Source organism: Beta vulgaris, chromosome 8 (assembly GCF_026745355.1).
Source record: "Beta vulgaris subsp. vulgaris cultivar EL10 chromosome 8, EL10.2, whole genome shotgun sequence".
Taxonomy (NCBI): Eukaryota; Viridiplantae; Streptophyta; class Magnoliopsida; order Caryophyllales; family Amaranthaceae; genus Beta; species Beta vulgaris.
In genome coordinates this window covers 5,402,887-5,430,555 of record NC_079209.1, presented here as the reverse complement: position 1 = coordinate 5,430,555, position 27,669 = coordinate 5,402,887, and the positions used below count along the sequence as shown (strand labels likewise).

The 27,669-nt window shown below is 35.2% G+C and overlaps 1 protein-coding gene across 1 annotated transcript; it reads left to right on the top strand.

The window, feature by feature from the left end:
- Window positions 1-777: 777 nt before the first annotated feature.
- LOC104900770 (serine carboxypeptidase-like 31) lies at window positions 778-14,984 on the top strand. Its single transcript, XM_010688275.4, has 10 exons — window positions 778-1,137; window positions 1,868-1,975; window positions 8,842-8,937; window positions 9,068-9,160; window positions 11,969-12,051; window positions 12,187-12,474; window positions 13,462-13,592; window positions 13,700-13,795; window positions 13,919-14,024; window positions 14,551-14,984. The coding sequence occupies exons 1-10, from the start codon at window positions 834-836 to the stop codon at window positions 14,695-14,697; spliced, it is 1,452 nt and encodes a 483-aa protein (XP_010686577.2). The 5' UTR covers window positions 778-833; the 3' UTR covers window positions 14,698-14,984.
- Window positions 14,985-27,669: the final 12,685 nt, after the last annotated feature.

The following is a 27,669-nucleotide window of genomic DNA, read 5'->3' as shown; positions in this document are numbered from 1 at the left end:
GTTACAATGGGCAAAAGAGGATGGATGGGACGAAGTCATAATAGCCTCCGACTGCAAGCAAATTGTTGAAGAAATAAATTCACAGGAAGAAACAAGGGGCCATCTAACTCGAATGATAAATCATTGCAGGATATTCCTTGGGCAACTACAAGGAACCGTCAAGTTTGAACGAAGAGAAGCAAATGCTCCAGCAGATGAAATTGCAAAACGAGCTAGACTGGAGAAGAGAGATTTATTTTGTTTTGAATGTATTTTGAACCCCTCCCCGTGTTGTATTAAACTAATTGAGCAAGACATTGCGGTGGAACCGGAAACTAGAAACGATTATGGGTCACATTGTAGACAATCTCCTCATATGGGGGTTAGAACTTTAACTTAATCAAAAGCTTCATTATTGTCAAAAAAAAAAAAAAGAGATATTAATTGGAATGATCATATCTTTCTCGGATCTCGAAAATGTTGCATCCGTTACTATTTGCAGGTTGTTTTTGTCCTTTACAATCTGTTGTTGCTGCCTCAAAATTGTCTTTATTCATTGAAGTTTCTTCAATATATACAAATAAAAACACTGGAAAATGGATGGAACATCCACTAACCAAACCTACACAACCTACAAATCTAAGCAAGGGCCCCTAGATATTATAATCCATGTCAGAAATTCACCAACCCAATAAAAGGCAAAATTGGGTCCATTAGTCATTAAAACTCCACATTTGATTGTTTTCTTTAGTGCATTAAATCTTACTATAAATAACCTCACTTGGTTCATCTTTTTCCTCATGCAAATCATCCTTTGTTAGTCAAAGTGTCGTTTACTAGTATAGTGCTAGATTATGGATTTAGCAAAGAGAGCATTACTTGTGGTCCTAAGTTTGGTTCTTCTTGTCATACTACCATATATAGCGCCTGTTGAATGTTCTAGGCATAGAATAAATCCTTACAATGTTAACAAGGAGGAAAATTCCTTGGAAAACAACCATCATGTGACTGATCTCCCCGGCCAACCGGCGGTTGATTTTCAACACTATGCCGGATATGTGAATGTGAACCAAAAAAATGGAAGGTTTATGTTTTATTGGTTCTATGAGGCCTCTTCACAACCTGATGAAAAGCCACTAGTTTTGTGGCTTAATGGAGGTAAGGAGACATACATCCAAATGTCTTTTTAATTCCCCCGATATTATACTTTCTCCAGTATGAAATAAGTGAAACACTTTTCTCAAAAAGCTCTTACATATAAAAGACGAGTGCTTCACTTATTTTAAAACTGAAGAAGTATAATTCTATTGACTGATCAATACGTACGCAGCTTACGAAATTGTGTCAAGTTTGATACTCTAGGGTTGATAAAGTAATATTACTCCTTATGTTAGTGTTGTCTTAAGATTTAATTTTTATTATAGTTATTCATCATATGGGTGTGGTGTCATGTTATATATAATATTCTCATCATATATAATTACAACAATAAAATATGTACCACTACTATGAAGCCAATATCAAGATGATGATGAAAATTCCATTTAATTTCCAATTAATAATCCTAGTGTAGAACAAGGATGTGGCCATCATATAATTATAATTATATATGGCAGCATGCTGCTAAGATGGCAAACATGTCTGCATAATCAAGGACTTTTTTGAAGGAGAAGGTTCTTAATTGAGGACTTAAAGTTAATAATTATACATAATAAATAAGGCTTCTAGGTTTAGTGGAGGAATCTGATAACCTATGCACCTCAGCAAAACCAAATATATGAAGAGGTAGCAAAAGAACAAGAATATATTCTAACTAAAAGAAAAAGAACTTTTTTGTTGCCTTGTATTATTAAACTTATTATTTTCCCACTTTTTTCTTGGGTCTCAGGTCCAGGATGTTCTTCTGTTGGTTATGGAGCAACACAAGAGATTGGTCCTTTCCTTGTGGACAATAATGGTCTTAGCCTTAAATTAAATCCTTTTGCGTGGAATAAAGGTTAGTGGTTAGACTTTAATAAAAAGATTTTTGTGTTTAATGTCAACAAAAAATTTAATAACTTCTCTTAAATGAGCCTAGATAATACTTGTAAAGCTATAAGATCATAATTTACTTCTCTTGTTTTTTGCTGTCAAACTATAAGAAAATTGAGGGAAATAATATTCTTCAATAAAATAGGTCCATTAATATAATATTTGGTTGTTATTAGTGTGTGTCTATGGATATTATCGATGATATTGATGTATTTCAACAAGTGTATGTACCCGTCAAAAAAAAACAAGTGTATGTAGGATAAATTATATATATAGTTGCATTTGTGTGGTTTGAGTAAGAAAAAGGTGGGCATGTGGGATAAGAAGAGATAATAGGTTAGAAGAAAATTTGTCAAATTAAGAACAAATTGGGGTAAAATAAAATAGAACACCTAGAAAGAAAGTATAAAAATCCTACCTTTATTATTAAAAATAGTATGATTAGGGGAAAAAAAAAACCTAAAAACAAAACTCTCCAGATAATAAAAACCAATCTCAAAAAACAATAAATAGGTAGATAAAAAAAGGCGATATATTACTTATGAGCTAGCATTTTTTTTTTGGTCTCAGAGTGAGCTAAAAGGACAAATGATGTAGACGGAATTTGATCCCATATTTTGGACACCATTTCTTAAAACTTTAACCAACTAAATTAGTTGACCTCCATTATTTGTTAGACTTTGTGATCAATGAGAGAACCGGATATCCACTCCAAGGCACGGAAACTACGCTTTCCTATTAGTTTAATTTCGCCCCTCTAGGATCACCGGGTTAACACGAAATAACTAATGAGATACAATGGAGAGAAACAATCCACTTAGATGATCTTCTAAGTGAATCAACAAGAACTTGTGTTTTGTGTTTGTAAGAACACTCAAGAGAAGATTGCAAGTTTTCTCTTAAGCTAAGCAAGAAGTATTGAGAGAGTATAAATAGAAAATTCTGATTTTCTTCTAACCCCTCACTCATAGGAATCCCAAGGTTTATATAGGAAGAATAAACCTTTCATTGACTAGGGAGGTTAATCACATAACCCCCATCTTAATCACATTGACTAGAGAGGTTAATCACATAACCCCCATTTTAATCACTCATCAAAGGTCTTTAATCTACTGATTAAAGGACCTTAAAAGTCATTAAAATGATCAACAAAGCATCACAACGGATATAAAACCGTCGAGGCAACTTTTCGCATTCCAAGGCAGAAGACACGTCGCGACTCGCGAAGAAGCTCGCGAGTCGCGAGGCGCTGGTCGCGACCCGCGACGCCTGTCGCGACTCGCGACGGGCCACTGGTCGCGACTCGCGACAACCGTCACGACTCGCGGCCAGTCTTCTGTCTCCCTTGGTTTATCAATGCGTTTTGCCACTTGATGCACCTAGCTTTTGCATACTAGACCTCCTCCTCTTCTAGTACATACCCTTATGAGTTTCAAACCCATTACCCTATAAATGTTCCAACAATCCTCCTCCCATTTATAGGGTAATGTTGAAAAGTTTTTCAACTTGCTATAAATCGCAAACACACATGTTCATGCATCATGGAAATATCTAACGATTGAATTTCCATTTAGTAAAAGTAATCTTTACAATAATTTAGATCATAATGATAGACAAAGCTTTGAATCATATAACCATTACAAATTATTGAAGTTACTAATACACACAAACATAAACTAGGTTCTTAAAACCTCCGACACCTATGAAGCCTTGGTGTCCATATCCATTCATAAGCATTCCAAGTCAAGCCTAAGACTTGATGAAGCGGCCAAACTTCTAGCTTACATAGGTAAATCTTTCCGGACATGCTCCTACAATTGAGCACCTTATCAAAGATTTATTAAGAATAAAATTCAACCTCTTTATCATTGTAGCAACAAGCACTAACCTCGGGATGTATTAAACAAGTGCTCCCAACCTCTTAGAGAAGTACTATCCTCCTTGAATTTGAGATCTAACGTTGTATTAGACATCAAATAGAGTTTTCCTTCACCATAGGTTGATCAATAGGCTTAAGACCCATCCCTTTGTTCATTTTGTTCACTAGTTCCCTTGACAACGGTTTTGTAAACGTATCCGCCAAGTTCAAACTAGACCGAACAAAATTAATAGTTATACAACTATTCCTTATCATTTCCCGCACATAGCTATGTCTAACTCCAATGTGCCTTGACTTGCCATTGTAGACTTCACTATATGCTTTAGCTATGGTTGATGCACTATCACAATGGATAGCAAGAGGTGACATTGGTTTCACCCATAAGTCCACCTCACTCAACACATTCCTTAGCCATTCCGCTTCTTGGCAACAAGAAGCCAAAGCAATGAATTCCGATGCCATAGTGGAATCCGTTATACATGTTTGCTTCTTGGAAGCCCATGAAATGGCACCTCCTCCAAGAAGAAACACCCAACCACTAGTGGATGAATAATCTTCCTTATTCGAAATCCAACTAGCATCCGAGTAACCTTCTAAGATAGAAGGTTCTCTTTTGTATGTTATGACATAATCCAAGGTCTTATTCAAGTACCTTAACACTCTTCTCAATGCTTGCCAATGCAACATACTAGGATTACTAGTATACCTACTGAGCTTGCCAATAGCAAAGGCTATATCCGGCCGAGTGCTAGTCATAGCATACATCAAGCTTCCAATTAAGCTTGCATACTCCAATTGTGAAATTGGAGTACCACTACTCGGAACCAAGTGAATACTAGGATCCATAGGAGTAGCAAAATGAGTCGAATTTGACTCATTATACCTCTTGACCACTTTCTCAATATAATGAGATTGTGATAAAGAAAACGACCCTTTCCCTCTTATTATTCTAATACCTAGAATAACATCCGCTTCACCCAAATCTTTCATGGAGAAGCTAGAGGAAAGGAAGACTTTGGTCTTTTCCACTTGTTCCAAATCAGTCCCAAAAATAAGCATATCATCAACATATAAGCAAATTATAACTCCTTTACCGTTATTATCAAATTTGCTATATACACACTTATCGGACTGATTTATTTTGAACCCACTAGACAACACAACTTCATCAAATTTTTGATGCCATTGCTTAGGTGCTTGTTTAAGACCATACAAAGATCTAACTAATTTGCAAACTTTAGTTTCTTGACCTTTAACCACAAACCCTTCAGGTTGATTCATGTACACTTCCTCCTCCAATTCACCATTAAGAAAAGCAGTTTTTACATCCATTTGGTGAATTACTAGACCATGAATCGCAGCTAATGCTATCAATAGTCTAATAGTAGCTATTCTAGCTACTGGAGCATAAGTATCAAAGTAATCGATACCATATTTTTGCCTAAAACCTTGGACCACTAACCGGGCCTTATGTTTTAGTATGGTTCCATCGATTTTCTTTTTCCTTACAAAAATCCATTTACAACCTAGGGGTTTGCAACCGGGAGGTAAATTAGCTAAAATCCAAGTGTGATTACCCATTATAGAATCCATTTCATCATTCACTGCCTCTTTCCAGAAAGCAGAATCATGAGACTTCATAGCCTCATCAAAGGACTAGGATCCTCCTCCATATTGTAACAATATGAAATTTGAGTCGAAATTGACTCCCTTGACCCTTCAACTAAATATAGTTGAAAATCCGGTCCAAAAGATTTCTCTTTTCTAATTCGTTTACTTTTCCTAATTTCCGGTGTTGTAGTATCATGATCATTTGAAATGTCATCTACAACATTGGAACTAGTACTAGGTATCATGTCCTTTGGTCTTGGAATCGATGAGAATCTAGTCTCATCAAATATTGCATCCCTTGACTCTATCACGGAGTGAATAGAGACAAAGTCATTGGGCTCAATGACATAAAACCTATAGGCTTTGCTATGTACCGCATAGCCTAAAAAATGCAATCAATTCCTTTTTCACCTAAAGTTTTCCTTTTAGGTTCCGTCAATTTGACAATTGCCCTACAACCCCATACCTTAAGGTAATTGAGATTAGGCTTTTTATTACACCAAAGTTCATAAGGGGTAGTCTTATTCCTTTTATTAGGAACTCGATTTAAAATGTAACATGCAGTTAAAATTGCATCACCCCAAAAACCGTCATTAAGACCCGAATTAGAAAGCATGGTATTAACCATTTCTTTTAGGACCCTATTTTTCCTTTCCGCTATACCATTACTTTGAGGTGAGTATGGGCGGTTGTTTCATGAATTACACCAATGGAACTAAAATAACTTGGATTATAATATTCACCACCCCTATCCGTTCGAAGTCTTTTAATCTTTTGATTAAGTTGGAGTTCCACTTCGATTTTAAAGGTCTTAAACTTTTCTAGTGCTTCATCTTTAGTAAATAATAAATATATGTAACAAAACCTTGAAAAATCATCAATAAAAGTTACAAATATTTTTATTTCCTAAAGAAGGTGAACTATGAAAGTCACACAAGTCACTATGCACCAATTCAAGCAATACCGTTTGTCTAGTCACACTAGGATAAGGTTTTTTGTAATTTTATTTAGCACACAAGTGTGACACTTCTCTAACTTTAAATCGAAAGGAGGTATCAACCCCATTTTAGACATGTCATATAATCTACGATAATTCACATGACATAAACGATTGTGCCATAGAGAAGAAACATCAAGCATGTAAATAGAACTAGTACCAATTTTATTATCAATACTAAATTTAAACATTCCATTACAAAAGAAACCTTGTCCAACAAAAATACCACCCTTGGAAAGTACAAATTTATCCGACTCAAAAACAACTTTAAAACCATACTTATTCAAGAGACCTCCTGACACTAGATTCTTCCTAACTTCCGGTACATACACAACATCCCGGAGAGTTAAAGTCTTTCCCGAGGTTAACAAAATTCTACTTGGCCTATGCCTCTAGCCTTTACCGTAGAATCATTCCCCATATACAAGATTGGACCATCATCCAAATCTTTCAAAGACTTGAAGAAATCCTTGTTATTGCACACATGTCTAGAGGCTCCCGAATCTATCCACCAAGAATCATCAACCTGCACACACATAATTTCAGAAATCATAGCAACAAAATGCATTTCTTCAATTACATTAACATGTGCATTGTTACCTTGGTTTTGAACAACACTAGGTTGTGTGTTCTTTGTCTTCTTCTTGTTGTTAGAAGGACAATCCCTCTTAAGATGAGGACCATTGCATATCCAACAAGAGAGGGTCTTCCTCTTCTTGTTTGCAACATTGTTTTTGTTATGGTTGTTGTTGTTGTTGGATTTCTTGGTCTTACTAGACCCACCAACCTCTACCAAATTAACGGTAGATTTAGGAATACTAGGAGTAGTATCCTTAACCCCATCTTGAGCCCGGATCCCCTCTTCAATACGAAGATGAGTTCCTAATTGCTCCATGGACATGTCTTCCTTTTTATGTTTTAAAAGATGTTTTGTATCTTTCCAAGAATTTGGTAATTTGTCAATGATTGAGGCAACCGCAATTGCCTCATCCATCACCATACCATGTGATCTTATTTGGTTCAAAATATGATGAACCTCATGGAATTGCTCCATAATAGGCCGATCATTAGTCATTTTAAAAGAATTAAAATTACTAACAAGGAATTTCTTACTTGAAGCATCTTCCGAAATGTACTTGGCCTCAAGAGCGTCCCAAAGTTCCTTTGCACTCTCCACATTTTGGTAGAGATCAAACAACGGGTCGGTGAGAGAGTTGAGAATATGACCACGACAAATGTAGTCATCATTCTCCCACTTGATCCTCTTCCTAGTAGTCTCAAGAGGCTCTTCCTCTCCATCTTCCGGGAGTGGTGGCATAGGAGTTGATAACACATACACCACATTCAAGGCGGTCAACAAGAAGTGCATCTTCTTTTGCCACCTCCGATAGCCCACCCCCTCAAACTTATCCAACTTTTGGAAGTTCATAGTCATGTCCTTGAGTGATTGAGCCATATCCGAAAAGAAAGAAAATTAAACTAATAGATTGTTAATTTGTGATCAATGAGAGAACCGGATATCCACTCCAAGGCACGGAAACTACGCTTTCCTATTAGTTTAATTTCGCCCCTCTAGGATCACCGGGTTAACACGAAATAACTAATGAGATACAATGGAGAGAAACAATCCACTTAGATGATCTTCTAAGTGAATCAACAAGAACTTGTGTTTTGTGTTTGTGAAGAACACTCAAGAGAAGATTGCAAGTTTTCTCTTAAGCTAAGCAAGAAGTATTTAGAGAGTATAATAGAAAATCTGATTTTCTTCTAACCCTCACTCATAGGAATCCCAAGGTTTATATAGGAAGATAAACCTTTCATTGACTAGGGAGGTTAATCACATAACCCCCATCTTAATCACATTGACTAGAGAGGTTAATCACATAACCCCCATTTAATCACTCATCAAAGGTCTTTAATCTACTGATTAAAGGACCTTAAAAGTCATTAAAATGATCAACAAAGCATCACAACGGATATAAAACCGTCGAGGCAACTTTTCGCATTCCAAGGCAGAAGACACGTCGCGACTCGCGAAGAAGCTCGCGAGTCGCGAGGCGCTGGTCGCGACCCGCGACGCCTGTCGCGACTCGCGACGGGCCACTGGTCGCGACTCGCGACGCTGTCGCGACTCGCGGCCAGTCTTCTGTCTCCCTTGGTTTATCAATGCGTTTTGCCACTTGATGCACACTAGTCTTTTGCATACTAGACCTCCTCCTCTTCTAGTACATACCCTTATGAGTTTCAAACCCATTACCCTATAAATGTTCCAACATTATTAACCATCATATTATTGTCAAATACTTCATTTTCAACTTTATTATTCATAAAAATTTATTTGCAGTGGCCAACATGTTGTTCCTAGAATCTCCTGTTGGAGTTGGCTTTTCCTATACGCAGACTAGTAGCGATTATGATAATATTGGGGATGACTTTACTGGTATGACCGTCTCTAATCTCTATATTAAACTTTGATTATTGTGGTTCTAGATTGATAATTATCCATTAAAAAAATGATTTATCTTGCTCCTCATTATGAAGTGTATCTTTTAATATGTTTTCTTGATCAGCAAATGATGCTTATGAGTTTCTCCAAAAGTGGTTCATCAAATTTCCAACGTATAGAAACCGTACATTTTACATTGCAGGGGAGAGTTACGCAGGTATTCATACTTCGATTCCCATCTTATTAATGACCATGGTTATGTTACAATTTACATAGTACTAAAATTTATTTAAATTCTCCCTCGTAGTCCAATAATAGATAACTTTTTGATTTTCCTTCCTCTTAAAATAATAGTACACTTTTTAAATAAATTACTAGCTTTTAGACCCATGCTATACCCCGGGTAATTATAGCTTTCATACGTTGATATTTTACTTTCAAATTATAACACCAAACATTAATTGGTTTTGTGGTTAAGACTTTAGTATATAAAGCTTGAAGTCATGTGATCAAATCTCATACCATGCTTTTTCTAATTTTTTATGGTATGTGGATCGGAGTATATGAACCAAACACTCTAATGAATGACGTCATGTGGCACAATTTCCTTGTTTAGGATAACTTTTTAATATATTAAGTATAGACTATAAATAGATAATTGAAACTTTCCCATATTACAACACCTACTAATTTTTTTTTTTTTTGCTAAACAAGTAGATATATTGATGAAACAACCATTACAACCAAACCAATTTAATAGAAGGCAAACCAATTAGGTTGGACTCCTTCAACCATTAGATCAGAAAATAAGCCAAAGCTTCTATTTAAATTCCAGCCATAAGCATTCTACTTACAAGCTACTAATAAACCAGTTGAATTCTATTCTAGAAATTTTTTGAGGCATCACATCAAGGATCCTTGCTTTAACAGTATCAATTGTTTACAAGTTACAGTAATACTAGGAACACAATGTTTCCAGCAAACTTGGTTCCTACTGTGCCAAATCAGATATACCAGGGCTGCAACTCTTGCTAGCAATACTTGTTTACGAAATTTAGATTTCCTGCAACACCTACTAATTGATTCCAACTCAAATAAAACCTAAGACTATCTTGGCATAATTGTGATGTAAAAACTTAAATGAAGAATAATTATGATATTTCAACACAAACTCTTAAGAAGGACCTTTAATTACATCCGGCCTTTTATTAGAGGACTGAAGAAGAAGTTATGCATGTACACCTCTTCTTAGGCTATGTTTAATTCACCTGAAATTTTCTGATCTGAACTTATTTTTTCTAATCTGATCTGATCTGAGTTACAAGATCTTATCTTTTAAAAAATATACTATTACTATTATATTATTACTTTTGTAATTCATTATTATGCATTACATTATAAGATCTTATTTATAGTATTACTATTATTATCATTTTATTTCTATAACAACTTTTACAGAACTTTTATTAATAATAATTATTATTATCATTATTATAATAACAACAACAATAACTATAATCATAATAGTAATTATTATTACTAAAAATAGTTATATAACCCAAGTCATTAATTTATAGGAGCACTTATAAAATATTTCATACTTTTCCTTAATAAAAAATGTTTATAGTATTACTATTATTATCATTCTATTTCTATAACAACTTTTACACAACTTTTATTAATAATAATAATTACTATTATTATCATTATTATACTCAAACCGTTTCTTGAAGATATTTCCTCTTTCCGTTTAAGTGCATTTCCAAAAGATCTTCTCTCTTTTACTTTATTCCATATTTGGAATTTTTCCCCCCTTTTTACCCTCTCATGTGCCTATCATATGGTCCACCATTACATTATTAATTCAATTTTACTCCCTTTCTCTCTCATACTTTAACCCCTTTTATTTATTTATTTATTTATCTTAACCCCTTTCTCTCTCCTACTTTACCTACCCCATACCCCATACAAATGGATCCTCCATGGTATCTGTAGGAACAGTAACAACGAAGATCTTTAGGAAACGGAGGGAGTAATAATAACAACAACAATCATAATCATAATAATAATAATTATTACTAAAAATAATTATATAACCGAAGTCATTAATTTATAAGAGGACTTATAAAATGTTTCACACTTTCCGTTAAAAAAAAATATTTCACACTTGAGATGCAGACTCAACTCTAATTTTCCATATAAAATAAAATAAGACGATATACAAACAGCTATGACTTGCGCAAAAAAGAAATGGATAGCGTGCAACTTCAAATAGCTAGAGAGATTTGTAATTCGGTAGGAAGAGGTATAACAGATCTAAATTTATAATTTTTATTTCGCACTTAGCTTATTTTCAAATGTAATCAGAACTTAGTAGTTTCGTTGTCATGAATTTGAGCTATCATATTTTATGTATTTCTGATTTTTGCGCCAATCTTATGTTCTTAACACGTGGATTTTAATTTTCTATTATTTAATAACAATAAAATAACTTAAAATAATGATAACAATGACATTTATAATGATAACAACGAGATTAATAATAATTACCAATATTGATATTTAATAAGTACAACAGTAACAATAATAATGCTTTTGAACAAATGTACTAGTAAATAATAGTATTAATAGTAATAATGAGTTTTTGAATATAAGTATGATCTGATCTGAACTTATCTAATCTGATCTGATCTAAACTTATCTGATCTGAAATAAGCAAAAAAAAGGTGAACCGAACATAGCCTTATACTAGGACAAAATGTAGTTATATCGGCTCTATTTGGCAATATTAGCTGAAAAGATAAACTTAAACTAATAAGTTCTGAAACTTATAAGATAAAGCTAAAACTGATAAATTTATGTAAACTTATGTTATGGGCTCCGCTGGCTAATATCGTAATTTGTACCTAAAGATAAACTGGTAGGGTTAAATCCGGGGGTGAGAAGGAGATGTTTTGAACGTGATATACGTTTAGCTATTGTGAGACCATATATGATATATGTTTACATGTTGATTGTTTGGCAGGAAAATATGTTCCAGAATTGGCTGAGCTCATCCATGACAAGAACAAGGGTCCTTCTCTTTACATTGACCTAAAGGGCATCTTGGTATATTTACTAACCTACCACATACCTTTGCATTGAGTTCTAGCTAATATATTCTCTAAAAGTTCTTACTTGTACAAGTCACAAAAACATTATAACAGCATGCAAACACATATGTGATATGTATATAAAACGCAGATGGGTAATCCTGAAACATCAGATGCTGATGACTGGAGAGGGTTGGTGGACTATGCTTGGAGCCACGCAGTTGTCTCCGATGAAACTCACAAGATCATCGGAGACACTTGCGATTTCGATAGCGAAAACACTTGGAGCAACCTCGAGTGTACTCAAGGTGTGGATGAAGTCCTTAAACAGTATAAGGAGATCGATATTTACAGCTTGTATACTTCACTTTGTACTATCAATTCCACCAATCATACCTCTGGATCCATGGAAGTCATGTTTAAAGCCAGCTCCAAAATGGTGAGACTCACACCAATGATTGCCTTATACTTGCAAGTTGCATGAATAAACATTTCTGATGTGATCCGTTCTCGAGCAAATAGGTGTTATTTAGCTTTCTATTCACTTTTGCACATTCTTCAATACACATCTTTGACTGTGAATATTTCTAAATAAGTTTTTTTTTTTTTCACCGGGTACCTATGAGGTTTTACGAAATTCATGATGTACTCCTACAGTTTCAAAAATTCATTTGGTACCTTTTAAGTTTACATATAATGTACCAAACCCCCTTAATAACTTACTGATGTTGATTATGTTAACTTAAATGATCCAAATTTAGTTGACCCTTATCATAATTCCCTTAATATTTCATATTATGCCCAATAAAGTCTTTTAAAAGCACACAAAATTTTCTAATAGGTACTTTAATCATTATTAAAACTTTTTGGATTGCATGAAAAAAGAGATTTAATTATATGAGTATAAAAGGATATTTTTGATATAATGTGAGTTAATATGCGAATTAGGTTGGGGTTGAAGTGATTTCAGGTCATCATTTAAGTGAAGGAATCAACACCAATCAATTCTTGAGGGTGTGTGGGACATTATATGCAAACTTAAGAGTACCTGATGAATTTTTAAAAACGCAAGGTTACCTCATAAATTTTGTAAAACCTCTGAGGTATCTGGTAAAAAGTTCGTAGTAAAAATTTTTGCAAAGTTAATCGATATTCTTAGGGTGCACATCAGGACGAATCTGATACGATTCCCGTGAATATATTTTTCCATATATAACAATCACTATTTAGTCAAAGTATTCTTATAATTGTCATTAGAATATTCCATGCGAGAAAGATAAAAAATTACATAATGTGTACAAAATATCTTCTAATATACAAAGGTTATTTTGGGATGGATACAGTACTTTCTCAAACAAAAATAAGTCATAATAATAAGCTCACTATCTAATGTAATCCTCCTTTCTTCTCGGTGAATAAATCATAGATGCCGAGGATCATGGGTGGTTATGACCCTTGCCTGGATGATTATGCAAGAACTTACTATAATAGACCAGATGTTCAAAAAGCTCTTCATGTTAGTGATGGTGTTCAGCTGAAGAATTGGAGCATATGCAAGTAATTATTAACATCTATCTTATAGTACTAGTGCAATATTTTTATGCATGTTTTAAAAAAGAGTGTATATATATATATCTTGACATTGTTATTAATGTTTGGTGCAGCTTAACAATATTTAGTAACTGGGCAGATTCAAAGCCATCTGTACTTCCTATTTACAAGAAGTTAATTGGTGCTGGACTTAGAATATGGGTGTACAGGTACTTTTCGTACATGTTCTGTTGTACTCCATTTATTCAATGTAAATACATGAACATTACGTAAACCTAAAGTTTTGTTGTTTGGTCATATATTTTTGCTTTCTTTTTTTTGGTTATGAATAGTGGGGATACAGATGGAAGAGTTCCTGTATTGTCTACAAGATACAGTCTAAATGCTCTTGGTTTACCCATTACTAAACCTTGGAGGCCATGGTACCATGAGAAACAGGTATTCCCTCCATTTTCCCATTTGTTCATCTTGATGTTTTTGTCCGTAAATTAGTTTAGTTCTCGGTATAATTTTTGGTAATTATTCTCCTCTTTTCCCCCCTAAATTTATCCCATTCAGACCCTACCAAACACCTATTCATGTACACTTATATACACTAATAAATTAATTTCGACACAAACAACTTACAATAAAATAAAGTGTACAAAATTGAACAAAGACGAGTCAACCTAATTTGTGTTATCACATGTGTTAAGTCAAATTACGAAGAAAAATAAGGCAGAAAATATTTTCTCGCATAATATATTCATTTTATAAACCACTAATCCAAACCTTCAAGCTAATAGTGAATGACAAAGGAAGAATTGAACGTCTTATTTCCTTGAAACAAAAAGTGCACTTAAATTGTTAGTTTTCGAGGTTATGTAACACTTATATTCTCATTAATACTATATGACCTTTTTACAAGTTATTGCTTCCACCAAATATAAGAGTTTGATTTGGACAACACTGGGTCGTTTTTCAGGTGAGTGGGTGGTATCAAGAATATGAGGGCGTTACATTTGCTACATTCAGAGGAGCTGGCCATGCTGTGCCTATATTCAAACCCAGCAGCTCGCTTTCCATGTTTACATATTTTCTTCAATCAGAATCTCTTCCATCAGCACGTTAAAGTTTGTGGTATAAATAAAGATACTCCCAGAATGCTTAATAAGGCAATTTTGTTATGAAAGTTATGCATTCTGGTATTGCCAAGAAGCGTCTCATCTAACTACTTTGTAACCTTTAGGGTGGGAGTTGTATGAACTATGATAAGTGTTCAAAGATATATGTATTTATATATATATATGGGGTATATTACATATCAAAATAGTATAATCTCCTAAGCATTTAAAAAATTATTTATTTTTCCTTTGTATTATTCACGCTTATATATATATATTATTCATACGAACTCCAGCTAGCTAGTGGTATATTCTAAATTTTTCACACATGGCCACGTTGGCTTGAGCAATTCAAATATAAGATAAAATTGGTCACTAAAGTGGCAAATTTATCGTACCCATAACATGATAGATTTAAACCTCTTTTTCGTTACACAAATTCTTTGTTACACCATGATTACGCTGAAACAACCTATAAACCACCATTTTTTTGTAAAAAACTCAAATTACATGAAAAAATGAATATGAGATTCATGTCATTATTTGTATAATGTATGTAATTTTTGTTGAAGTGTATGTCATTATACATGTTACACAATAAGCTATGGTGTAACATGTTACACCTAAGATGCACTCTTTTGGTTATGTGTTCACACTAACAAATTGATGACGTGACATATCCCCCACCTTCTTCTCTAAATCATACATGATCAATACTAACTGGCACCACCCATTAAGCAAAGTTTTCCTAGCCATTAGTTCAGACATTCGACCGAAAGACAGAAAAACATGGAACTAAAATTGGAATCAACATTGTGACAATATAATGGAATGGCATGAAAACTATTGTGTCATGCAAATATTTCTAGCACTCTTTCAATTCCTACATATTGACAATACTCCTTATTATGTAATGTGACAATGTCATTTTGACTGTAATCAGAGACCGAGAGAACCAATGGTGAGCTAAAGAAGTAGTGACATGTAATATATTTTTCTACTTATTGAGTATAGGATTATATATGTCCTAGGTTCAGTGCCGTTTCTGACATTTTTGGGGCCCTAGGCGCAAAATGAAAAATGGGCCCCAAAATATAGATTTTTTTTCTTCATATATCTGATTTTAGATACTAATTTTTGAAGTTGTGTCTCGAACCTATGCAAAAACAAATATAGCTTTGTCTTTTAGAAATATGGTGGTATTAGTACGCTTTAGTTTATTTCTTCAATAACTTATTTTCTTAAAATAATTTCTTAAGTATTGAACTCCATTATCATTGAATAATCTAAAAGTCTTTCTCATGGTAAGGTTATCATTTATCACCAAAAAGAGAAAACTATATCTATCCATAAAAAATACCCAAACACCCATATGAAAAATAAAAATTTGGAAAGGAAGAAAATTGTTCAAAAAAATTAAAATATTAGAAAAAAATTAATAGAATGTGTAAAGATATTATTACGAACAACGACATTTGAAAATAAAATCAAGGAGAAATCAATATCAATTAATACACAGACTTATATTTGACGGTCTATTTATGAGTACATGGTTATGTTTAAAATAAAATGGTAAGGTTTGAACATAAAGGTTCAAAGTTTTAAAATTTTAACACTTATGCTTTTAAGTAAAAACCTCAACGATTATAAGATTATGATCTAAAACCTTTTTACTTCAAATTAAAACCTTTTGGTCTTAATGGTCTATCCAAGACTTACTCAGTATAGATAATAGTTTTTCAATTGATTTTCAAAGCTCCTTGTTGAGAAAACTTTTTTAGTAAAATTGTTTTAGATGATTGAAACTCATGAATTGGAGTGTGTACCATACAAATTATAGATGATAATTCTTTATCACTATTCAATGGGAATATTGGACAAAAGTTTGCTACTAATTGTTGAACCTTTTGGGGAAAATAATGTTTTACATTTGAATTAAAGGTGGGATGATTGGGAAAATACGAAGAAGTTCATGAGATTGGCAAAATATTAGAACTAGGAGGTGAAAGTTTAGAAAAAAAGATAGTAATAAAGGTCCCTAAAATATTCTCTTTCTTCTTTTCTTGTTCGGTATTTTCCGAGTATCCCCGCACAGAAGCAATTACTTTTTTTTTTTACTACTTCATATGACATATTTTCTAATTTGGGCCCCTTTATGAGCTAGGCCCTAGGCGGTTGCACTCGAGGCCTACCCTCAGAACCGGCCCTGCCTAGGTTTATATACAGTTGTCCCCTGTTTTCGGCCCTTAGTGATCCTCGAATATTTTTGATGAGCTGGGTGTTGTTCTCATTTGGACATAGATCATTAGTTTTATTTGGTGATCCTAGTATTTATTGCTGGTAGTAAGGCTGCGCCGTTTCTGTAATAAACACACACAAAAGGATTAAACAATACAGAGCGAAAAGTTCTGCAAGTTTGCTGAGACAAATTTAAGCTTGAGTCTATGAAATTGTATTATGGTATCAGAGCTTGAGGAGTAAACATCCTTTCGCGATCAACGTTTCTAAGACTCTTAATCTCAGAAACACAAAATAAAAAATTCAATTTTGAATCAAGATGTTATCTGGAGCAGGTTGAGTAGCTAGAAACAATAGTCAAAACCCTTACAAGGATCCCTTATTTATTGTTGTAAATGAAAATCCAACAACTTCACTGTGATGAATTTTGTTTGATGGGTTTTGTTTGATGGGTCAAATTTTTCTAACACTAGTAGAAAAAAGACGATTTGTGTCACCCATTTGCATCGCATGAAAGGCAAAACGACGCAATAACGTAATTTGCGTCGCACATAAAGAGGAGTGCGACGCACAACATGGTTACATAAGCACCAGATATTCCCCATTTGCGTCGCACATGCATTACGTGTGTTGCAAAAGCCAAATGTGCGTCGGATACCCTGACTCATGCGACGCAAATCGTCTCTACATTGAAAAGAAAATTTTAAACTATCTGCGTCGCACGTCTTTTAGGTGCTTTGCAAAATACCCAATTTGCATCGCACCTATTGAATGTGCGACGCAGATAGGCCACGAGGCCCACTACCTACCCTTTTTATTTCATAAACCCTAGCGCCTCACACGCCCTCTCCCTCTCAATTCTCAGCACCTCTCCTTCTCAATTCTCAGCGCCTCTCCCTCCCTCTCCCTCCCTCTCAATTCTCAGCGCCTCTCTCTCTTTCTCTCTCTCTCTCAACTCAACCGCTTCTCTTCAAACCCCTCCATCTCCGTCGAACACATCAAGTTCTAAATGCCGCTTCAAACACCAACAACGACATTCGACATTCGAAGTAAGAAACGAATAAAAATTGAAAAAACACCAACGTTCGAAGGTAACATTCGAAGAAAAGCAGCGAATTTCGTTCGTTCCATTTCGCGATTCTTAGGTATTTTTAGTTCAAATTTTATTCTGAATTTCTTTGTTTTGCCATATTTATGTTTATTTTTGAAATTTGAAGAACGAAATCTGAAGAACTTAATTGATTTGAAGAAGAACGAGATTTCTTTCTGTTAGATCTGGTTTCTGGCGATATGAAGAAGGAGATTGAAGAACGAGATCTGGTTTTTTGGCGATTTGTAGTTTTTTAAAATTTATTTATTGAAATTTCTGGCTGTTAGATCTGGTTTATTTTTTTAGGTTTAGTTTTTTAATTTCATTTTTTGTTGTATGTTAGATCTGGAACAAGAGCATTAGGATTGCTCTTGGTGCCAAGAACAAGTTAGCTTCCTTGAAGGGAAACATCCAAACCTATCAACTTCTGCATAAGAAATTTAAAAATTGACTAAGTACATGGCGAGATCATGGGTGTTAGCTACCATGAAACCTCGGATTGCAAGTAGCCTAGTTTGTATGTAATCAACCAAGAGGCTCTAGGAAGAGATTGTGGAAATGAATGATCTAACAAATGCACCAAAGCTCTACCAACTCAAGAAGGAGCTACGAGATCTTAAACGAAATAACCTTAGTGTCAATGACTATTACTATAGGCAGAAGGATCGTGGGAGCAGATTTGCAAAGCTTGAAGACATTCTAGAATGTGTTATGGTCTTATGGAGAAATAACGTGTTTGTAATCTTGTAAACAAAATAACTCAAAGAGAGTTAGATAACAAGCTGAGGAAATTATTAAATAGTTTGAATAATGATGGTTATGAGTAGATCAGGACAAATTTTCTAGGTATGGCACCAATGATGTTTGTAAACACAACTTATAAGTTACAACTTCGCCATGCAGGTTGAGAAACAGAAGCATATTGCCATTGAAATGAGTATTGGAGCTGAAGTAAGCGCACTACACTAGTAGAAAAAGGACGATTTGCGTCCTCCCAAATGCGTCGCACTAAAACGGACACGACGCAAAAATATAATTTGCGTCGTATGGGAGCAGAGTGCGACGCAAAAAACCCCTATCTGCGTCGCACGTTATGTAGGTGCGTTGCAAAGGTTGATTTGCGTCGGACGAAGAGGTCCATGCGACGCAGATGTATTGGCGAATTATTGATCAAAAAAAAAAAAAACAATGTTGCGTCGCACAGGCTGGAAGTGCGACGCAGATGGGCTCATAACATAAAAGGCCCATTTCGTCCGTTCTCTCACTTTACGCCTCTAAAAAAAACCCTAGATCTCCCCCCTCACTTTCACTCTCAGCGCCTTCACTCTCATCTCAGCAGCCTTCACTCTCATCTCAGCGCCTTCACTCTTCATTTTCTACTTCAATCTCTCCATTTTCACTCTAAATCTAACCCTAGACCCGTTCGTTCTCTCAGGCCTCCCCATCTAACCCCTCTTCGATCTCTCCTCTCACCCACCACAAATCCTAACCCCTCTTCAATCTGAAAAGTACAAAGTGGGAAGAAGAATTATTCTAGGTTCGTTCGTTCACCATCTTCGAAGAAAATATGGGTTCGTTGGTTCGCTAACAACAAAATCTCCTATTCTTGGTTTCGTTCGTTCGCTAACAGCAACAACAAAAATGAAAGTGTTCTTCGATCTTCATTCGCTTACAACAACAGCGCCAACCAACAACATCAAAAGAACAATTTTTATTTTTCTACGAATGAACCAAGGAAGAAACACGATTTTGGAAAAATGTACGAATGAAGCGAGGGCCCAGATCTAGTGTTCGTGATTATTTTAATTTTTTTAATTTCCTGCAAATTTTGTCTTGGATTTTTTCGTTTTAAATCTTTATCATTTCTCGGAATTATCTTGTAAATTTTAGTTTCTTGACTAGTTTTTTTTTTGTAGATATATTAATTAGTCACTTCGATTCTAATATTTGGTAATTGTAATTTTTTTCATTTAGATTTTTAAATTTAAATTTTATCTGGTGTTAATTTCTCTCTTTTTAATTTTCTGTAATCATGTATTATTGTTTGGACATGATCAGTGCAATACATACTGTAATTTAAGCGTTTCATTTTGTTTGTTTGAGATCTCGGTTAAGAACGAAGGCAGACAATTTTTTCACCTTCATTCTAGTTTATTAAAAACAAAAATTAATTTTTTTTTTAAAAAAATTGCAATTTGCGTCGCACGTAGCCCAATGTGCGACGCAAATTACTAATGTGCGTCGCACCTTGGGCTACGTGCGACGCACATTATCTCTGCATTACAGGCAAGGATAGCCATCTGCGTCGCACCGTATACGAGGCGCGACGCAAATAGGCGAAATGTGCATCGGATCTGCATTCGACGCAGACCATTGATAGTCATTTGCGTCGAGGGCTTTGGCGTCGCACCATAGTCCGACGCAAATAGGCGCCTCACATCCGACGCAAATCGCCTATTCTGTACTAGTGCTAGTTGCTTTGCAGACATGGACAAAGTCTTGGAAGTCAGCAAAATTTTCAAAAAAAAAAGGACTACAAAAGAATGGAAATAAAGGAGTATAAAAATATGAAGATGGAGAAAGAGTCCAAAAAAATATGAAGACTATGTTTAGTATATATTTTTTTTTCATTTTAAAAAAATTAAAATTGTCTAGTAGTTCTCTGAAAAAAATTTAAACAATTTAGTGCAGAATGGATTTATTACAAACACAAATTACAAAAATTTATAAAAATTAGGAAAATGTGTTAGAAACAATCTTTAAATACAAGTTTTTGCGAGAAATAACCTTTTAAAATAAACTAGCAAAAGAAGACCTTAAAAAGAAAATATTTGTCGAGGAATAACCTCGATTCATTTTCTGGCATTGACCAAGCATTTTTTAGCGTTGACTCATTAAAACCGAATATTTGAATGACACGTGAACTGCATATTTTATGTTCGAACCCTGTTTTTTCAATTTTTCGACATCGACCAAGTAATTTTCGATGTTGACTTTATTAGTATATGAAGGGAAACAAAGTTGAAACATAAGAAATGTGGGATACGTGCCTTGCAATCTGCTTCTGGTTCGAAGCCGCAAAATACTTTGCAATGTCCGAAAAATGGGTCAAGGTTGTTCCTCGCAAAAAAAATACTTTTAAGGTCTATATTGCCAGATTCATTTTTAAAAAGTTGTTTCTCGCAAAAAAACTTATATTTAAAAGGATTTTTGTGACCAATTTTCCTAAAAATTATATTAAAAAACCAGAAAAAAGCAAAAGAAACTCTAGATTACAACAAACTCAAAAATCATGAATAAATCCAAACGAATGTCTCTAATTACAAACAAATGAGAACTAAGAACTCAAAAAAACTGATCAAAACAAAGAACTCAAAAAAAAGTTCAGTAATCTTCGCCAAAAACTAAAGTTGATTTTCCTGCACTTCGTGGGCTTAGATCAGATTCTTGCTCGCCGATAAATCATGAACTTCGCGCCACCGTAAAACCTTAGGCTTTTCCGTCGTTTCTGCTCTCCATCTTTGTGCTACCGTATAAACCCTAGCATTCGCCACCATTTTGTTTCGAGGTTTGTTATAGACTCAAATCTGCAATGTCGGGAGTGTGAGAGCACGAAGACGAGAGGAGTGAAAGATTGAGAAGGAGCATTGAAGAAGGTGACTGAAGAAGAAGACAAGAGGAGTGAAAGATTGAGAGGTAGCATTGCAGAAGCAGACTTGAGAAGAAGACGAGAGGAGTGACAAGAAGAAGACTGAAGAAGACGAGGGGAGGAGGGAGTGTGAGGAGCCGAGAAAAGTGAGAGAGGGGGAATGAGAGGAGTGAGAGACGGAGAACGAGAGGAGTGAGAGAGGAAGAATAGGAGGGAGTGAGAGAGGGAGATTGAGATGGAGTGAGAGGAACACGGTCCACGAGAGAAGGAAGAGTGAGTGAATGAAGTACAAAGAACGTTACCCAGCTGGAAATAAGAAACCCTAATAATAAATGCACCTATTGCTGTAGTTTGCAGATAAAACCACAATGATAGATTGAAATATTAAAAAAATATTTATCTATTGATGCAGTTTCTCTTATGAACCGCAACAATGAATTGTTTTACACGTTTTTTTTAACCTACACAGTTTATTGATGTGTATGGGTAAAACTGTAACAATTCAATAGCAGTAATAAGCAATTATTCTACTAGTGGTTGTATATCAAGGGTTTTAAAAACAATCTATTGTCTGTGAGTAGACTTCTAAGGGAAAACGATTTCAATATGCTCTTTGATAAATATGGATGTTCTCTACAGGGTCATTCCACTAAAGAAGCAGTGATATTTGGAAGGAATGAGGAAGATCCGTAGAAGTTGGAGGTTGGAAGCAAAGTTGCAACTGGTGAAGATTGTGTAACCGCGGAACATAAAAGGAAGGCAGAAGCAAGTGCTTGTAACAGGTTAAGTAAACCGAATTTATTTCATGCTAGGCTAGGGCATGAATATGCTTCTAAGATAAACACTTGAGTTTTTGCTGAGTGCGAAGACTTGATTTGATATTTTTGTGACACTTGCTCTGCTGCTAATAAACATCACAAGTTACCTTTTATGCTTAGTAAATATATTGTTGTTGCAATTTTTTGAGTTGATTCATATTGATCTTTGGGTTCCTTATAGGACCAAAGCAAGTACAGGTGCATCATATTTTCCAATCATACTAGATGATTACAATAAGAAAACTTGGAGTGATTTGTTATCTAATAAAGAGCAAGTGGAGGGTGTGCTTTGTGAGTTTCTTTGCTCATGTAGAATATCTGTAATACTAAGGTAAAAACCTTGACAGGTGATGATGGAACTGAAGTTTGTCATCATGAATGTGGAAGAATTTTTGCATAAAAAAGGTATAACATACATATGAGAAGCATTGCAATATAATCGTGCAACAACAAAATGCTAGAGTTGAGAGAAAGCATATATTGTTGGTTAAAACAACAAGATCTCCAAAGTTACATAATGGGTTGCCAAGGTATACCTATGGGGTGAGTGCATATTAGCAGCTACTCATCGAATCAGCTTAATGCCTGGTGCAGTTTTGGGGAAAACTCCTTATAATACAGGAGAATGATGAAGAAATTAAAAAGCCTGATTAGGGGCACTTAAAATCACAGGGAGTCTTTGATATGTTAGTCAAATCAAGAAACCTACTAATAAATTTGCACCTATAGGTATAAGGTGCATTTTAGTGGGATATCGCTACTGTCAAAAGGGGTATAAATTAATGGGACTTGGAGAACAACAAAAATCTATGTTAGCAGATTTGTTCTATTCGAGGAACAACTATTTATTTTTCTTCTCAAGGAAAAGAACAATGAGTTCTTAGATGTTTTGAGAATTCATGATGTGATAGAGTTGATCAAATTTGCCTGGCCTGGCCTGGCCTGGATATATATTTCCTGGGATTGGACAGAATTTTGGGCCCGGTTTCAGGCTCGACCCAATTTTTTGGCTTTGAGAGGAGTTTTTGGCAAGGTGAAAATGAATTTTTAGTTTGAATTTCGGTCCCAAATTTCAGCTAATTTTAACTCAAAATAGCAGGTTGTGTGCACAAAAATTTTCCCTGAATTTTGGCCCGGCCCCATGTATGGACAATTTTTTTAGTCCCGGCCCGACCCACTATTTGATCACCTTTATGATATGCATTGTGAGCTAGAGACTGATAGTACTAGTGAGAATCTTCTAGATGAGTTGGTTATACAGAAAGAGCAGTACCTACAATGATGGAGGAAGTTATGAAGCAGAATGTTGCTCAGCAAGGAATTAATACATAACCAGCCATAAGAAGGTCCATCAGGGAAGTTAACATCCCAACTTAATACAAGAACTATGTACATGATTTACCAAGGATGAAGGACAATCGATATCATGCCAACATGATCACAACAAGATTGTAGAACTTTAAGTACTACTCAAACGAGTATTTGACATCCTTAAATAATGTTTTAATGACTAGAGAACCAAGTCATTACATTGAACCTTCTCAGGATATAAAGGATGGGTTAAAGCTATGGAACATGAACGAAAGCCTTAATTGATAATGATAGTTGGGATTTGGTTGAATTAACTACCACTACATAAGAGAGCAACCGACTCCAAGTGTAATTGATGTGTCATATTTTTATATAGGTTTTAGTTGCATTTAGGTTGCATTCTAGTAACATTTAGGTGTATTTTAGTTCATAATTGCACACTTTTACTTAATTTGCGAAATATTACTCCTCTTGTGTGTTTTTGGTATTCCTTGATGAATTTCAGATATCAAGAACATAATTGGAGCATTATTGGACAAGCTTGAGTACTTAGGATCAAATGGAGGCAAGCTACATTGATAAGGATCACTTTGGATGTATTTGAGTGCAAATTGGAGCTCAATTGGAGTTGGAATTCATTGAGATAATTGCGAAAACGAGTCATGCTCACTCTTTTATCCATAACTTCCGACTTGATGCTGATATCTGTCTGATTCCAAAGGCATTGGAAAGTAGGCTTGAAGAGCTTTTCAACAATAGGCTATACGGCCCAAGGCGAGTTATATTCTAAGAGATATGGGCCTTGCAAGTTGGCCCAGTTTTGCTGAAAATTCCTACGCGCGCGGGCTGCACGATTTCCTTAATGATTTAATTGGATCTTCCTTATCTTGTAATGAAGGACAAGGCCACGAGTATTAGGGAGAAAAGATAGATTTTTGGTTTTGAGGGATTCTTTTTAGGGAGATAACGTGAGTTTTGTTTGGTTTTTTTTTCCTTCTCGACGTTTATCACGCCCTTCTCCATTATTTTCCTCAAGTCCTTGTTTTCGACATTCAAGTTTGCAATTTCATCAATTAATTCAAGTATTATTTCTCTTCTCTATTCTATTTATTATTATTGTTAATCATGCTTTCTTTTAATATTTATTTTGTTTATTCAATCATCATGTGTGAGTAGTTTTCTATTCTAGGGTTAGGTTGAACCCTAATATGAATTGATGCTGTTTAATTCCCAATTCCCAAACTTTGATTAATTTATGATTCATTTATTTTAGGGTTGGTTTTAATTATCAATTTATGACTAGAAATAGTATACTTTGAATGTGATTATTTTTGCAACGAAAGTTGAATCTTAATCGAATCTAGAACCCTAATTTAAGATAAAGGAAATCATCACGAAAGTAGTTGATGGAATTTATTAGGATGTTAGGATGCTATGTCTAAAGTCCTTAATTTGCATGACTCCATGAAAATAGGCATGATTGCATTGTTAGGAAGCTATTGATTGATCGAAAGAAATCCTTAGTATTATTAGGGCGCGTCTATCCTATGAGTTATTTATTAGTTAATTAAGGGAAAAGGGATTGTTTGCGGCATTAATTCGTATTAGTGGGGATACTTAAACCTAGATGTCTTTAGTCTTTGATTCATTCTTGATAATTTCATTTGCTTTAGTCACTTAGATTAGTTCATCATCACTTTATTTGGATCACTTGCTTAGTATTAATTAGAGTCAATTTAACTACTTTGAATCAGTTAGTCTCTTGGGATTCGATCCTTACTTGCCCGACTACATTAGTTAGGAGGAATAGTTAGGTTATTTTTGTTAGGTACGCGATAAGCCTTTCAAATTTTGGCGCCGTTGCCGGGACTAACGGTATTTAAATTAGTTATTTTTGATTTTATTTTTGCTAAGTTTTTTTCTTTTAGTTTGCTGCTTCGGCTATCATTTCTTGTTTATTTGATCTTTTGTTTTTAGTTCTTTCTTTGTTGCATGCAAACTCGACGTAGAGGTCCACAGAATTTGATTCCTCTAGATCTTGAAATCGAAGCCACTGCACGCAAGCAAGGAAGTACAAAGAGACGAATTAAGAATAAGAAGAAAGCAATGGGTGAAGAAGCAACTAAAACTCTTTGGGAGTACGGTGTACCAGATACTACAACTGGTGCATTATCGAGCATTGTTCGACCAGCCGTCAATGCTGCAAATTTTGAACTTAAGCCTCAATTCATCCAGTTCATCTCCAACGATTCATTTGCAGGGTTACCCAATGAATGCCCTGTGAGTCACATTGCTAGTTTCTTGGAGAAATGCGACACAGTGAAAATCAACAGTGTGAGTGAGGATGCTATTCGACTACGCCTTTTTCCTTTCTCTCTTCGAGATAGAGCAAAGGAGTGGTTGAGAGATGAAGGTGTTGGAACGTTTGATACATGGGGGAAACTTGCCAAAGCATTCTTGGTGAAGTTTTTGGGGCAAGAAAAGACCGCGAAGCTAGGAACGAGTTAGCAACCTTTGAGCAACATGACGACGAATCATTGTATAAGCATGGAGAAGGTTTCTAGTTTGCAAAGACAATGTCCTCATCACGGGATTCCTGAATGATGTTGATACAGACTTTCTACAATGGTTTGACACATGAGTTTCGTATCTACATTGATGCTGCTTCAGGAGGTTCCCTTATGACTAAGAACCCAACCGAAGCAAAGGAGTTGATTGAGAAGATGGCGGCCAATGACAACTACCATCCAAATGGTCGCAATCGTGCTAAGAAGGGAGGTAAATATGATGTTGATGCGCTAACCACTTTAACTAATATTGCAGGCACTATCTCACAAGTTTGATCGACTCCAAGCTGGTTCATCTATGATGGTCTCATGTCAGATGTGTGGAGTCCAAGGACATGCTGCTACTGAATGTCAAATCAACAATGATGGGATGACAATTGAGCAAGCCAATGCTCTTTATAATTCCAATCCAAAGCGGCCATATGATCCTTATTCTAACACATACAATGAGGGATGGAAGCACAATCCTGCATTTTCATACAAGAACACTCAAGCACAACTCAATCCACCTCCTCCACCTCGCAACAATTTTAATGCACCACCAGGTTTTCAAGCTAGAGCACCATTCAATCCTCATGTCAATCAAGTGTTAATCAGCAACCTCCTCCGATTCAACAAAAAGCAACTTGGAGATTATGATGGAGAACCTTTTAGCCCAACAAACTAACTTCATGGCTCAACAGGGTAAGCAAAATGAGAAGACTGATCACACAATTCAACAAATTCAAGCACAGAACAAGCTCTTAGAAAGTCAAATAAGCCAACTTGCACATCAAGTGGGCCAATCTTCAAAAGCTCCAGGTCATTTTCCTGGTAATACTGAACAACCATCTAAGGGCCATATCAATGCTGTGATTTTGAGAAATGGAAAAGAGCTACAAGATCATCCTTTGAAGGAGCCATCAAAAAGAACTGTGGAAGAGATGGTCCAACCTGAGAAAGCGGTGGAAAACGAGATTATTGAAGAAGAGAAGAAGGAACCTACTCCTACCCCTATTCGGCCATACACGCCACCAGTTCCATTTCCACAAAGGTTAGCCCATGCAAAATTAGAGAAGAAATATGGGAAATTCCTTGATATACTGAAGAAGCTGCATATAAACATACCATTCTTGGATGCTATCTCTGAGATGCCCTCTTATGCAAAATTTCTGAAAGACATGCTCTCAAACAAGCGAAAGATCGAGGAGAATGCAACTGTTTCACTTACAGCAGAATGTAGTGCTATATTGCAGAATAACTTCCTAAGAACTAGGAGATCCGGGTAGCTACTCTATTCCTGTGAAGCTGGAGATATTGAAATAAAA

Bases quoted from the DNA above. Each gene is read 5' to 3' on its own strand.
- LOC104900770 (XM_010688275.4), top strand. From the start codon at position 834: ATGGATTTAGCAAAGAGAGCATTACTTGTGGTCCTAAGTTTGGTTCTT. The intron at 8,938-9,067 runs GTATGACCGTCT...TTTCTTGATCAG, and splicing joins TATTGGGGATGACTTTACTG to CAAATGATGCTTATGAGTTT. The intron at 13,593-13,699 runs GTAATTATTAAC...TGTTTGGTGCAG, and splicing joins AAGAATTGGAGCATATGCAA to CTTAACAATATTTAGTAACT.